The sequence below is a fragment of the Amblyraja radiata genome, chromosome 25, assembly GCF_010909765.2.
Source record: "Amblyraja radiata isolate CabotCenter1 chromosome 25, sAmbRad1.1.pri, whole genome shotgun sequence".
In the NCBI taxonomy this organism is placed as follows: domain Eukaryota; kingdom Metazoa; phylum Chordata; class Chondrichthyes; order Rajiformes; family Rajidae; genus Amblyraja; species Amblyraja radiata.
In genome coordinates this window covers 32,057,772-32,072,289 of record NC_045980.1, presented here as the reverse complement: position 1 = coordinate 32,072,289, position 14,518 = coordinate 32,057,772, and the positions used below count along the sequence as shown (strand labels likewise).

The window sequence follows — 14,518 nt, the reverse complement described above, 5'->3', positions numbered from 1 at the left end:
ATCCAAGATGGGTTGTCACTTCAAGTTTCACGTTCTCCCTGTGACCACGTGTGTTTCCTCCAGGGGCTCCGGTTTCTACCCGCAGACCAATGTCACGTAGGTTTGTAAGTTAATTGGCCTTGATAAATTGCCCCTCGTATGTGGGGTGTGGATGAAATAGTGGGATAACATAAAACTCATGTGAACAGGTCACCGGTGGTCAGCATGGATTCGGTGGGCTGAACGACCTGTTTCCATACTGTATCTTTCAATCAATCAAGTAAATTATTAAGGAAAATATTTCCTATTTACAATGCTGACAGCCTTTAACGAAAAACCCCAAAGAACCTTTTTCCACACTTCTCTCTTTATTTTATCCCCCACTCAGCTACAAAAAGAGCTCTTTGTTGCTGCACAATTGTCCCTCGTATTGTCCCGACTGCAGCTTTAGGTCAGACTTCGATTCATGTTCATGAAATAAAATGTTTTAGTGGCAGAAATCTCGGAAAACGATGGAGGTTTGCGGTACCAGAGGGTTGAGAAAAGGGGGGAAAAACAGATGGAAATGTTAATGAAGTGACATTGAGTTTATATCTTAAGCACCAGTATCATTTGTAACGTGTGCAAGGATGGAAATTCTACAGTTGCAGTTTTTAATTACAGAAAGCAAATCTATTATAAACATGGTTTTACACAAAGCAGTGGATGCATGAATAAAGACTGTGTGTTAAGCAGATGTGTGTTTGAATCTATGATTTACATTTGTAAGGGCTTCTCTCTTGTTCTGTGGGAATAATAAACTCATTTACCTTTTAGAGGCCCCATTCACCCATAGATGAATACTTGTCTGTAGCTAAGGTTGTGGCTAATGGATAGAAGAGCCCAGCTGTCTGCAAGGCTGAAGTAAATAATACATGTGTGCCAGTGAAAGAGTGCTGTTGCTAGAATTATTTGTGTAAAGAGACGGTACTGTCCAAATCTGATTGTGCAAACAGGTTTCACTTCATTTTGTCAAAAAATAGAAATACTAGGGAGAAGTAAATATCAATACCGATGGCTTATATTATAATATGTGAAGATGCTGTCAATATTTTGGTAGTCAGAAAAGAAAAAAAATCATTCAAATTTCATTAAGGAAAAAAAGGTTTCACCAAATGAAAATTTCACAGATGTAACCACAATGGCAATCGTGTCATCTATTGTGTAGGAAGGAACTGCAGGTGCTGGTTTAAACCTAAGGTGGACACAAAATGCTGGAGTAACAGACAGCATCCCTGGATAGAAGGAATGGGTGACGCTTCGGGTCGAGGCCCTCCTCTAGACTATATCTATTGTTCCAGTTATCGGTAACGCAAGGAGCTGTCAGGAATATGCAGCAAGTAAACTAGACCTCAGGGGAATTAGTATTACCTTCTTTAAGAAACCAAGTTCATGTTGGGGGGACTATGTATAAGCACTGCTGTAATTTCTACATGGTGAAACCAAAATGTATAAAATTGGCTTTTATTAAAATCTGACAATGTGCACTTTAACCACATGTGATTTTTTTCTATTACAAATCTCAAATTGTGGAGTACAGAGGCAAATAAATAAATGATGGGTCTTTGTCCCAAACATTATGGAGCGCACTGTAGGAGCAAAATTAGTCCATCAAGTCTACTCCGCCATACAATCATGGCTGATCTATCTTTCCCTCTGAACCCCATTCTCCTGCCTTCTCCTCGTAACACCTGGCACCCTGTCATACCTTCAGAAAGTAGAACTAGAAAAAGGGTGCTGTAATTTTAACGTTTACATTAAAAGAAAGCAATATTTTTTGAACACCCTCCGTTTTGAAGAACTTACTTATTTGATCAAGAAAGGACACAAAGTGCAGGTGTTACTTAGTGAGTCAGATAGCATCTCTGGAGAACCCGGAGAGGTAACATGTCAGGTTGGGCAGACATATTCAAAGGTTTAAGATTACTTAGACTGAATATGTGTTATTAACTCAAAGCCCATGGTCAAGGGCTATTCGGTTTAGCAATCTTTTATCTTAAAATAATTATATCAATAATGCAGAGTGTCTTTCTGCGTCCTTTTGGTATTGGTACTCACATTTGTATCCAGCAGTTTCTTCCACTTTGGTTTGAGGTAAAATACAACACCTCGCCAGGCTCCTGGTAACGTGGCTCCTCGTATCAAAAGGATAAAAAGCACCAGATAGGGCAGTGTGGCAGTCACCCAGACTATCTGCAATAGATGTACAGAAATGGAAAACATGTCACGTTGAAAGCTTCCTGTCACACATTCATTTATTTTAGACTTTAGAGATACAGCGTGGAAACAGTCCCTTTGGCCCACTGAGTCCGAGCCGACCAGCTGGTCGTGTATTAGTGTCCACAGAAGGATTATAGGTTTCAGCAAGGAATAGTGTAGAAAAAGGGGTGTATTACATGAACAACCAAATCCAGGATGGGATTAGAAAGATATAATGTTACAGTGCTGACCAGCAATCACACCGAACACTAGCACAATCCTACACACTCGGGACAATTTTCAATTTTTTAAAATCAAAGCCAATTAACCTACAAAGCTATGTCTTTGGAGTTTGGGAGGAATCTGGAGCACCCAGAGAAAACCCACGCAGGTCACGGGCAGAACGTACAAACTCCGTACAGACAGTACTCGTAGATTGGATCGAACCCGGGTCTCTGGCGCTGTAAGGCAGCAACTCTACTGCTGCGCCACTGTGCAGCCCTGTCACTCTAACGCTTGGAGTGCTTTTTTGTAAACCAGCGCCTGCAGCTCCTTGTTTCTACAATACACTTCACCGTATTGTTATTAACTGAATTATATCCGAGCCATGAAAGACATTAAGACAGTTGACCAAAAGTTAAAGATTTAGATTTAAGATAACATATTGAAGGATAGGAGATCAAGAATCACGTTGAAATGATTGCTAAGAATGGCTGTTACAGAGGTTTAATAACTTTAATAAATACCTGATATTATGGGTTCTAATACATTACAAAAACAGACGTTAGCTCATCACACAAACCTTTCCAGATGTTTTAACTCCCTTCCAAAGGCTGAAGTAAACAATGGTAAAAATGACAAAGAGACACAACAGAAGCTGCCAACGGATCGCACCCACGTGATGAAGCCCCTGGGATTCATGAATCTCCAAAACGTTCCGTCTAAACACAAAAGAGAAAGATGAGAATTGATTGTCTTGTTTAAGAAAGAACTGCAGATGCTGGGAAAATCGAAGGTAGACAAAAATGCTGGAGAAACTCAGCGGGTGAGGCAGCATCTATGGAGCGAAGGAATAGGTGACGTTTCGGGTCGAGACCCTTCTTCAGATTGACTGGCTTGGTTCTGTGTACATGAATGTACATTATCATACACTGATAATGTTGAGACTAATTGGAATGGGAGAAGGATTATAACATGTGGAAACAAGGAACTGCAAATGCTGATTTACAACCAAAAAAAACGCAAAGTGCTGGAGTGACTCTGGGTCAGGCAGCATCTCTGGAGAACATGGATAGGTGAGTTTCATGGTTTCCATTATTGTTACTGGCCATAAAATTCATATAAATCTCTTGATATATGGGGTACGAGTCCTATGATTATTATCCCAGAAATGTATCTAGTCATTGAGTCACACAGAATGGAAACAGGCCCTTCGGCCCTACATGCCCACACCAACCAACATGTCCCACCTACACTAGTCCCACCTGCCTGCGTTTGACCCATATCCCTATAAACCTACCCTATCCATGTACCTGTCTAAATGTTTCTTAAATATTCACTGGAATTTATATGGATGAGAGGGTATCTTATAGAAACATGTAAAATTCTTAAGGGATTCGACAGGCTAGATGCAGGAAAAATGTTCCCCATGTTGGAGGAGTCCAGAACTAGGGGTCACAGTTTAAGAATAAGGAGTAGGCCATTTAGGATTGAGATGAAGAAAAAAATTTCACCCAGTGAGTTGTGAATCTGTGGAATTCTCTGCCACAGAAGGCAGCAGTGGCCATTTCTCTGTTTTCAAGAGAGAGTTAGATATAGCTCTTAGGTCTAATCAAATCAAGGATATGGGGAGAAAGCAGGAATGGGGTACAGATTTTGGATGATCAGCCATGATCATATTGAATGGCGATGTTGGCTCAAAGGGCTGAATGGCCTACTCCTGCACCTATTTTGTATGTTTCTATGAACAAATATCCATTGCTAATATAGATAGAACCAGAACCACATTTCAAAAATATTGTAAATTTGTTCCTAGTGTGTAGGAAAGTGTAAGTGTGCGGGGATCACTGGTCTGTACCGAAGGGCCTGTTTCAGCACGGTATCTCAAAACTAAACTAAATTTAATTTGTTAGTGGCGGTTTATCAGCACATTTTTACTGACTCAACAAATTGCAATAATGAGGACCCTGTTGAAGACCACAAGACATAGGAGCAGAATTAGGGCATTCGACACATCAAGTCTACTCCCTCCTCCGCCATTCAATCACGGCTGATTTATTTTCCCCTCTCAACACCATTCTCCTTCCTTTGACACCCATACTAATAAATCTAATCAATACTATCAATCTCAGCTTTAAAAGTACTTCATGACTTGGCCTCCACAGCCGTCAGTGGCAATGAATTCCACCGATTCACCACCCTCTGGCTTAAGACATTCTTCCTCAACTCCATTCTAAAGATGCGTCTTTTTATTCTGAGACTGCGCTGCCTGATCCTAGATTCTCCCACTAGGGGTAACATCCTCTCTGCATCCACTCTATGCTTTTCATTATCCGGTAAGTTTCATGGGATTCAAATGAGCAAATATCTCCATATCTCCAACTGGTAGTTGTAGTTAGAATTTCAATGGTGTTACCTTTTGAGACAGATGCAAGGTGAATGGGTGAACATCGAGGAAGAGACTGACTTTGGTGCCTTCCCTCACAGTGGGAAACTTTTGATTCTGCTGTGTGTGGATGTTTTATGTTTAAATCTATCGTGTGTTGTCTTCTTTATTTTAGTGTATGGCTGTATGGTAATCACATTTCACTGCCATCTGGCACATGTGACAAATAAATGTATTTTGTATCTTGTAGATGCAATATAATCTACCATCTGAGGTTGCTTTGGAAGGTCCTCTGGTGCTGTTTAGTTTCGCTTAGTTTAGAGATACAGTGAAGAAACAGGAGATTTTATTCCCGAGACATTAATACTACAATCTCCCCGGTCTTACTTTTCCACTCATCCTTCCCCCATCCCCTCCCCACATGACAACTCACTCGGTTAGCCCTTCAAAGCCACGGACTGAACAAAAGCCACCTACATGAAAAACTCTTCAGCTGGAGACTTGGAGAAGTTATTCCAGGAGACATTATTCTTGCCAAAATAGTTGATACAGTTGGGTGTGTTCCAAGGATTGTCACAATTCGTCCACGGCAAAGTGGCCGTGAAGGAACAGTAGAAGTAGTAGAGCGCCCATGATATGATGGTGTTGTAGTAGAAGGAGACGTAGAGAGAAATGATACAGATTGTATATCCAATCCCTGAAAAATAACCACATACGTTAGAAGTTTCAATTCAAACACAGTGTGGAATCGTGCTTCTCATGTCATTATCTGTGATCCCTTTGCTTCCATCTATTCCCCCACAACCATTATGGCTGCTCATTGTGTCCACCTCCTCATTGTACCCGTGTTTAAACTCAGTATTGCTTGTTATCCCTTTACTGCCATAGGCAAAGGCAGACAATAGACAATAGGTGCAGGAGTAGGCCATTTGGCCCTTCGAGCCAGCACCGCCATTCAATGTGATCATGGCTGATCATCCCCAATCAGTACACCGTTCCTGCCTTCTCCCCATATCCCCTGACAACCAAGTATTATTAAGAGATGGCCGTGCCTTTGCATTTGTAATGTCTACAAAGGAAACCCATTTGCCCTCCCACCTCCATAGTAGTTATTCCAGTGACCCAATATCAATCATGACCTCTAGAGCTGTCTGTGTGGAGTTTGCATGTTCTCCCTGTGACAATATGCGTTTCATCTGGGTGCTCTACTTTGTTCATGACATCCTAAAGGTGTTGTACGTATGTTGGCTGGTGAGCTGGCCATTGTAAACGGCCCACCACATGTAGATGGGTGGTTGAATTTGGGGGGAGTTGATGAGAATGTAGGAAGAATACAATGATGTTAGAGTAAGTGGATACCTGATGGTCAGTGTAAATGTATTGGGCCAACAGTCCTGTCCCTGTGTTCCTTGAGTCTAATTGCAGTACTTATGTAGATTGGTCCTTCAGTTCCTATAAATAAGTCAATATTGCTTTGTGTTTGCTGTTCCAATGAATATTAGAGTCATAGAGTGATACAGTGTGGAAACAGGCCCTTCGGCCCAACTTGCCCACAACATGTCCCAGCTACACTAGTCCCACCTGCCCGCGCTTGGTCCATGTCCCTCCAAACCTGCCCTATCCATGTACCTGACTAATTGTTTCTTAAACGTTGGGGTAGTCCCAGCCTCAACTACCTCATCTGGCAGCTTGTTCCATACACCCACCACCCTTTGTGTGAAAAAGCTACCCCTCAAGTTCCTATTAAATCTTTACCCCTTTTCCTTTCTTTGTGACTAGTTTGCGTGCAAGATGCTATCTTGCTGCATGCTGCATGAGAGAGCGGTGCAGTGGCAAGGCTGGTAGAGCCACTGCATCACAGCGCCAGAGACCCGGGTTTGATTCTGACCTCGGGTACTGTCTGTGTGGAGTTTGCATGTTCTCCCTGTGGCCTAGAATGTCGGAGGTTGAGGGTAGACTTGATAGAAGTATATAAAATTATTAGAAGCATGACTATAGGGTACAAAATCAGAACCTTTTTCCCAGGGTGGAATCGTCCGTAACTAGTGGGCATAGCTATAAGGTGAAAGGGGGGAGAGTTGTGTGGCACAAGTCTTTGTACACAGAGAGTATTGAGGGCCTGGAATGCGTTGCCCAAGGGTGGTGGTGGAGGCAGATACAATAGTGGTGTCTAAGAGGCTATTAGATAGGCACATGGAAGTACAGGGAATAGAGGGATATGGATCAGGTGCAGGCAGATGAGATCTGTTTAACCTGGCATCATGTTTGGCACGAACATTGTGGAGGGACCGAAGGGTCTGTTCCTGTGCTGTACTGTTCCACGTTTATTCTGTGTGCTCCGATTTTCTCCGACGCATCAAAACTCTCAAAGGTCGGCGTGAACTCAGTGGGCCATGGTGCCTGCTTCCATGATGTAACTCTAAACCTAAGCTATAATGATGAAGATAGACACAAAATGCTGGAGTAACTCAGCGGGACAGGCAGCATCTCTGGAGAGAAGGAATGGGTGACGTTTTGGGTCGAGACACTTCTTCAGACTGATGTCAGGGGAGAGGGAGATCCATCGATAAGGAAGTGTAAGGTGTGAAAATAGGACAAAGGGAATGGAGATCAAGGAAAATGTAGCATAGATCATTGTTGATCACATGCTTGATCAATGGTGTTTCATCATTAATGTTTTATTATTATTAATGTTTAGTGTTTTCTGAGTCATGCGTAACTGTCACCGTATGTCACGTTGTTACATGTGGGCAGAGCACCAAGGCAAATTCCTTGTATGTGAATACTTGGCCAATAAACTTACTTACTTACTTGTAAGCTGGGAGAAGATAACAACCACAAAGCAAACAGAGATAACATGTAATAGGAAACATTGGTAAAATGTTATCCAGGGATAAAATGTAACAGGAAACTGGTCGCAGAACTGGGAAGGGGAGGGATGGAGAGAGAGGAAAAGCAAGGGTTACTTGAAGCTAGATAAGTCAATGTTCATACCACGTAAGCTGCCCAAGTGAAATATGAGGTGCTGTTCCTCCAATTTAATATAAATTTAATATGATGATGAAAGCACCTTTAAATATTGGGCATATCCTATTCCAAACAGGAATGACTCCTGTCCTCTGATACTGTCCCAAGGCCAACTCCATGTAGAACAAAGGAATTCCGCCAAACATTGCCATTAAGGCGTAGGGAATGAGAAATGCACCTGAAATTGATAAGAGAAATTAAATCTATGAAAATAATGGTTACAAAATATTTATTTCAGGTATGTTTCAATATATTTGATGTATAAATAGCAGCTGCATATAAATATGCACCATGGCATATAATTCAAAGCACAGTGGTAAAAAGCCCAATGTACAGTAATTATTCCACCCTGTATTGAACAAGTAGCCATTGTGGATTTGACAGCGAACCCATTGTGTTAATGTATGAACATTCTCATGTAGATGGCTACAAAGCACCCAGCCCAAAATACAGCTGATCGATGCTTGGGGTGGACTAGTGGGCGAAGGGCCTGTTTCCATGCTGACCTCCATTCTAAGCACCATTCTACGCAACTAGCACGACTTAAAACAGGAAACACTGGAAGAACAGGGGCAGTCAACTAGCATTTGTGGGAAGCAAAAACTGTCAACGTTTCGAGTCGGGATCACTCCTCCAATGTTTCTTTCCTCCAATTATATTTTGCTCCAGATTCCTACATCTAGAGTTCCCTGTCTGTCGGTCTCCCTCAACTGTGGAATTGGTTCTCTTTCCACGGATGCCGTTTAACCGGCTGAATTGGTTCCACCTTTGTATAGGAAGGCACTGTAGATGCTGCTTTATACTGAAGATAGAGACAACATGCGGAAGGTTCCAACCCGAAATTCATAAGTTCATGTTCATAAGTCCATTCAGCCCATCAAGTCTACCCCCACCATTCAATCATGGCTGATCTATCTCTCCCTCCTAACCCCATTCTCCTGCCTTCTCCCCATAACTCCTGACACCCGAACTAATCAAGAATCTATCTATCTCTGCCTTAAAAACATCCACTGACTTGGCCTCCACAGCCTTTTGCGGCAATTAATTCCACAGATCCACAACCATCTGACTAAATGTCACCTATTATTTTCTCCCAGAGAGGCTGTCTGACCCGCTGAGTTACTCCAGAACTTTGTGTCTATCTTCGTTCACCATCTTGCGTTTTGTTTCGGATTCTAGCATCTGCAGTCTTATTTGTTTTGGCCACCACCCGAAATGTCGCCTACCTATGTCCTCCACAGATGCTGCCAGATCCGCTGAGTTACTCCGGCACATTGTGTTTTACTCGAGTATCCAGCACCTGCAGTTCCTCGTGACTCCGTTTACCTACTATCAGCTTTCTGTCTTTAAGACAATTTAGACAACATGCTGCTTATGACCCCTGTAGTTCGCTGGTATCTCGCTGACCACAGCGTAAGCATTAGCTTCAATACAAGAGAACTATTTTAAAAGATCCCTGCAACACGGTACCTTCGGTCTTAACATATAGACTGCGCCAATATCTTATAGACAATAGATAATAAACAATAGGTGCAGGAGTAAGCTACTCGGCCCTTCGAGCCAGCACCGCCATTCAATGTGATCATGGCTGATCATCCTCAATCAGTACCCCGTTCCTGCCTTCTCCCCATATCCCCCGACTCCGCTATGTTTAAGAGCCCTATCTAGCTCTCTCTTGAAAGCATCCAGAGAACCTGCCTCCACCGCCCTCTGAGGCAGAGAATTCCACAGACTCACCACTCTCTGTGAGAAAAAGTGTTTCCTCGTCTCCGTTCTAAATGGCTTATTCCTTATTCTTAAACTGTGGCACCTGGTTCTGGACTCCCCCAATATCGGGAACATGTTTCCTGCCTCTAGCGTGTCCAAGCCCTTAACAACCTTATATGTTTCAATGAGATCCTCTCTCATCCTTCTAAACTCCAGTGTACAAGCCCAGCTGCTCCATTCTCTCAGCATATGACAGTCCCGCCATCCCGCCATCCCGGGAATTAACCTTGTAAACCTACGCTGCACTCAGATACATGATTTCAGAAGGAATCGAATTATTTTATCTTAATACTTCATTTTACCTTTTACCTGTTAAAAACCGCCAAAATGTTGAATTTTTGCGCTGAAAAAAATTGTGGGAGTCGGGGTAAGTGTGAGAGACATCGTACCCAACTTCAGAATTCCAAAAGTGAAGCTAAATGAAGGTATAGAGAAGCGAGAACTGAAGGGACTACAGCAGCTAAAGTGCTTGGTAAACATTGAAAATATTGGGAATTATCGCGTTTGCTCACTGCATTTCATCAACTGTAAGGCATTATTTGTGTTTTTTCTTGATTCCTTTGGCATCTAAAAATTCTCAGAAGTGATAAATCTGGCAGTAAATTTTTCTTCAGATGCGTTTTCATTTTGTATGTAAAAACCCACGAGAACCATGGGCGATTAAAACAATTTACAGCCAGATTTATTACTTCTGAAACTTTTTAGATGCCAAAGGAATCAGGAAAAAACACAAATAATGCCAGTTGATGAAATGCAGTGAGCAAACGGCCAATGTTCGCTAAGCACTCTGGCTGTTGTTGTCCCTTCAGCTCTTGTTTCTATCTACCGTCATTTCTCCTCACTTTTGGAATTCTGAAGTAGGCTAAATGTCTCACACGCTTATCCCGATTTCCATAATTATTTACAGCGCAAAAATTGACAATTTCAGCGGGTTTTAACGGGCCCGCTACGCTGGAAACAATGGTAAGTGCCTACCTGCAGTTCATCGCGTGTAATCCATTTGGAGTAGCCCTATACAGGTGATGTTTTGCTGGCAGGTAGAGATTCATGGGGAGAATGGATGGGCAAAGATGGCCAGGAGCTGAAGGGAAGAGTTGGTAGAATTCAGGTTGGGACCCATCTATACCCCGCCACTTCAGACGAGTTCACTGTGACTCTCCTCCCCTCCCGCACTGACCTATACACCTGTAATTCGGCGATGATTAAGACATAGGAGCAGAATGAGGTCGTCGAGTCTACTCCACCATTCGAACGTAGTTGGCTGCTCTATTCTTCCCTCTCAACACCGTTCTCCTGCCTTCTCCCCGTAACTTTCGAAGTTACTACTAATCAAAGATTAATTTTGGGTGCACAAACATTATAAGATGCAATATGGTGTCATTGCCACGTCCATAATCGCGATGTGTGCAGTTGGGAAAAGTAGCCAAAAAAAGGCTTAAAACGTTACTGAAATATTTGAGAAGATAAAATGATCGTGATTAGTATGTAAGCGAGGTGGAGCATTGGAAGGTGAGAATAACTCAGCTCAGATAGAACACATAACATAGCACATGAACAGAATCTTTATCCCATTTGAACCGAAGACGTCGTCAAAAATAAATCAGTGTTTAAGAAGGAACTGCAGATGCTGGAAAATCGAAGGTAGACAAAAATGCTGGAGAAACTCAGCGGGTGCAGCAGCACCTATGGAGCGAAGGAAATAGGCAACGTTTCGGGACGAAACGTTGCCTATTTCCTTCGCTCCATAGATGCTGCTGCACCCGCTGAGTTTCTCCAGCATTTTTGTGTACCGTCAAAATAAATCACCTCTGTCCGCACACGCTCCATGTTCCTCCTTCAAATAAATACACGTGCCTATCACAAAGCCTCTTAAACGCCACTATCATTTCAGCCTTCACCACCACCACTGCCAGCACGTTCGGAGCACCCACCACCCTCCCTGTAAAACAAAACTGGCAACCTTATCCGCAACTATATTAAACTTTAAAAATATATACATTTACGCTTTTCAGATAACTCGCATATATTCTTTGCAATCAGTTATTTCTAACTTTGAAGAAGCATAAACAGATCTAAATGATGGCATATGTTGGAAGGAACTGCAGATGCTGGTTTAAACCAAAGATAGACAATTCTACTTCTTCTTCTTCTTCTTGCGTAGGGCGTGCACAGCCTAAAGTTGTACGACAACTTGTTCTATTTGATCTTATTTGATTGTGCACGCCAGATTGATTGCATTCGTCGGACCAGGTGAAGGTTGCAATCTCCCACCCCAAGATAGACACAAAATGCTGGAGTAACTCAGCGGGTCAGACAGCATCTCTAGAGAGAAGGAATAGGTGACGTTTCTGGTCTAGACCCTTCTTCAGACCGATGCTATGATGATACGTTTCAGAACAGGTAACTGCGAAACTGAATATTCTTACTTTTAACATTACGAAATAATAGAGCAGTATCACGTTATTTCAGAAATGTTTCAAATGGCTTAAATGGTTCTTTTGAACAGTAATCTTGATAGCCCAGTTTCCCGGAACGAATACTCCTCTTTGATCAACTGTAATATTTTATGGCTGTAATAAATCAGAACCGCTTCATTGAGTATTTACTATTTTTATTTAGTTGGTTCCTTGTTTTCTTTCTCTGGGAATGGAAATGCCAACTGAAGGAAGAAGATTAGTACACGGTCTTCGGTGATATGCTTTCTGCCGGGCATTGAGGCTACTGCCACCAACAACTGAAGAAGGGTTTCGGCCCGAAACGTTGCCTATTCCCTTCGCTCCATAGATGCTGCTGCACCCGCTGAGTTTCTCCAGCATTTTTGTCTACCAACTGTTTATCAATCTGTTCTCTCTGCTCAAGTATCTATCTGTCTCTGCCCCTTAGTCCATCCACTCTAAACCTACATCCACGCATCCAGTTACCAGTCAACGTACCCATCTCAACTACCTTCCTGTTGTCTATCTACACGCTCTTTCTGCTTACCTAAAAACAACTCAATTCTAACAATTTGGGGTTTACGACCAACCTTTTTGTTCCTGTGATGTACATTTGGCATGGGTAGGGTAGACAGAACCTTTTCCCCTTTTCCCCAGGGTGGAAATGTCAAAGGCATTGCTTTAAGTTGAGAGGGTCAAGGTTTAATTCAATATTAAACTTACATTTGTGTTATATGTATATATATATATATAACACAAATGTAAGTTTAATATATATATATATATAACACAAATGTAAGTTTAATATTGAATTAAACCTTGATACTATATATAAATAGTATACATATATTTAATGTTGAATAATATTGAATAATATTGAACCTTAAAATAATATTACGTATATGTGTATATATTTGAGAATCAGATATATAAAATATGGTTATGGTGCATGGCAGAGGATGAAAGCGGCCCCGAATCTCTATTTAATATTAAACTCACACACACACACGCACACACGCACACACGCATACACACACACACACACACGCGTGTGTGTGTGTGTGTGCGTGCGTGCGTGCGTGCGTGCGTGCGTGCGTGCGTGTGTGTGTGTGTGTGTGTGTGTGTGTGTAAAATTGGGTGGAGATTCGGGGCCATTTCCACCCTCGGCCATGCACCATAACCATATATTTTTTTCTGATAATCCACATTTATCCTTTGCATTCAATCATATGCAACAAACTGTTGAAACATAAATGGATCGAAACCAAGATACATTTCATATCGCGTCACAACGACGCTAAAAATTGGTTAAAATGGTAACTTTCAACATTTAAAAAATAATCATGTTATCTCACGAATGTTTCAAATATTCGTAAAAGCGAGAATAGAACATTTTCAAACAGTAGCAACGATTTGTTGGGGTATTGATATGGATTAAACATCTCTCTTGATAAAATACGTTTGTTCGGCTCATTCCCTAAGTACGTTGAATCGTCAAATTCGTTTGTTGGAGACTTATTTTTTCACAGGGATAGCCATGGATTGTGTGTAGAGTTAACCAGACCCACGACATATAAACTTACCGCCTCCGTTTTGATAACAAATGTAAGGAAATCTCCAGACATTGCCCAAATCCACGGCGAAGCCAATAACTGACAACAAGAAGTCCATCTTTTTGCCCCACTTGTCCCTCTGTTCTGGAGCCCGGGACGGCGCGGCTTGCTGGTGGTAGCCTGGACTTGGGGCTGTCTGGGCGCCAACATTGCCCACAGTTGCCAGCATGTCCTTGTGAGAGAACACCACGTCACCCCGGGACAGTCGGCGCTCGGCGCAGGACAAGTCCTTGTCCCCGACTGCCACGCAATCCCTGACCTTCTTGGCCGGCATCAGTGGAGACCGTTCATGCCTTGTCCAACTCACGGCGGTCGACCTTCCCCTTTGGGGTGGAGCCACCCTGGACAAGGTGTGGACAGCCGAGTGTGTTACCGTGTCTATGGTTCTCCATGTGGACTCCTTTGCCACCTGGTGTCCGCCGATCTAAAGGAACCAAGTGGAAACATTTACATTGGACGGCGGATCAGGCTGACTTCAAGTAATCCTTACATCCCCTCTCATCCATCTCTCCCACCCGTCTTTGTACCAGCTTCAATGTCGTCTTGTTGAGTCTCATTGTCTGAAACTCGCTTTCACCTAGCCCACAGCTGACAATTGCCTGTTTCCTTTATCGTTACTTTTCTGCTTATCTTTCATCCCATATCTCTCTATATCTCTATATCACCGTCTATATCTCTCGTTTCCCTCTCCCAGACTCTCAGTCTGAACAAGGGTCTCGACCCGAAACGTCACCCATTCCTTTTCTCCAGAGATGTTGCCTGTCCCGCTGAGTTACGCCAACTTTTTGCCTCCACCTTCAGGCCCCGCCTGAAAAAGATCCAAGGTCATCCATGTCAACCCAACTCCCAGGTGA

General features: G+C 42.6%; 1 protein-coding gene across 1 annotated transcript in view; it reads right to left on the bottom strand.

The window, feature by feature from the left end:
* The window catches only part of LOC116987594 (sodium-dependent serotonin transporter-like), a 29,330-nt gene extending 15,316 nt beyond the window's left edge, over positions 1-14,014 (bottom strand). Inside the window, exons 1-5 of the mRNA XM_033043751.1 lie at positions 13,635-14,014; positions 7,893-8,027; positions 5,300-5,519; positions 3,020-3,158; positions 2,077-2,211 (exon numbers count right to left, since the gene is read on the bottom strand). Of these exons, the coding sequence (XP_032899642.1) occupies positions 2,077-2,211; positions 3,020-3,158; positions 5,300-5,519; positions 7,893-8,027; positions 13,635-13,938 (933 nt within the window). The 5' untranslated portion in view covers positions 13,939-14,014. The remainder of the gene's footprint in view (positions 1-2,076; positions 2,212-3,019; positions 3,159-5,299; positions 5,520-7,892; positions 8,028-13,634) is intronic.
* Positions 14,015-14,518: the final 504 nt, after the last annotated feature.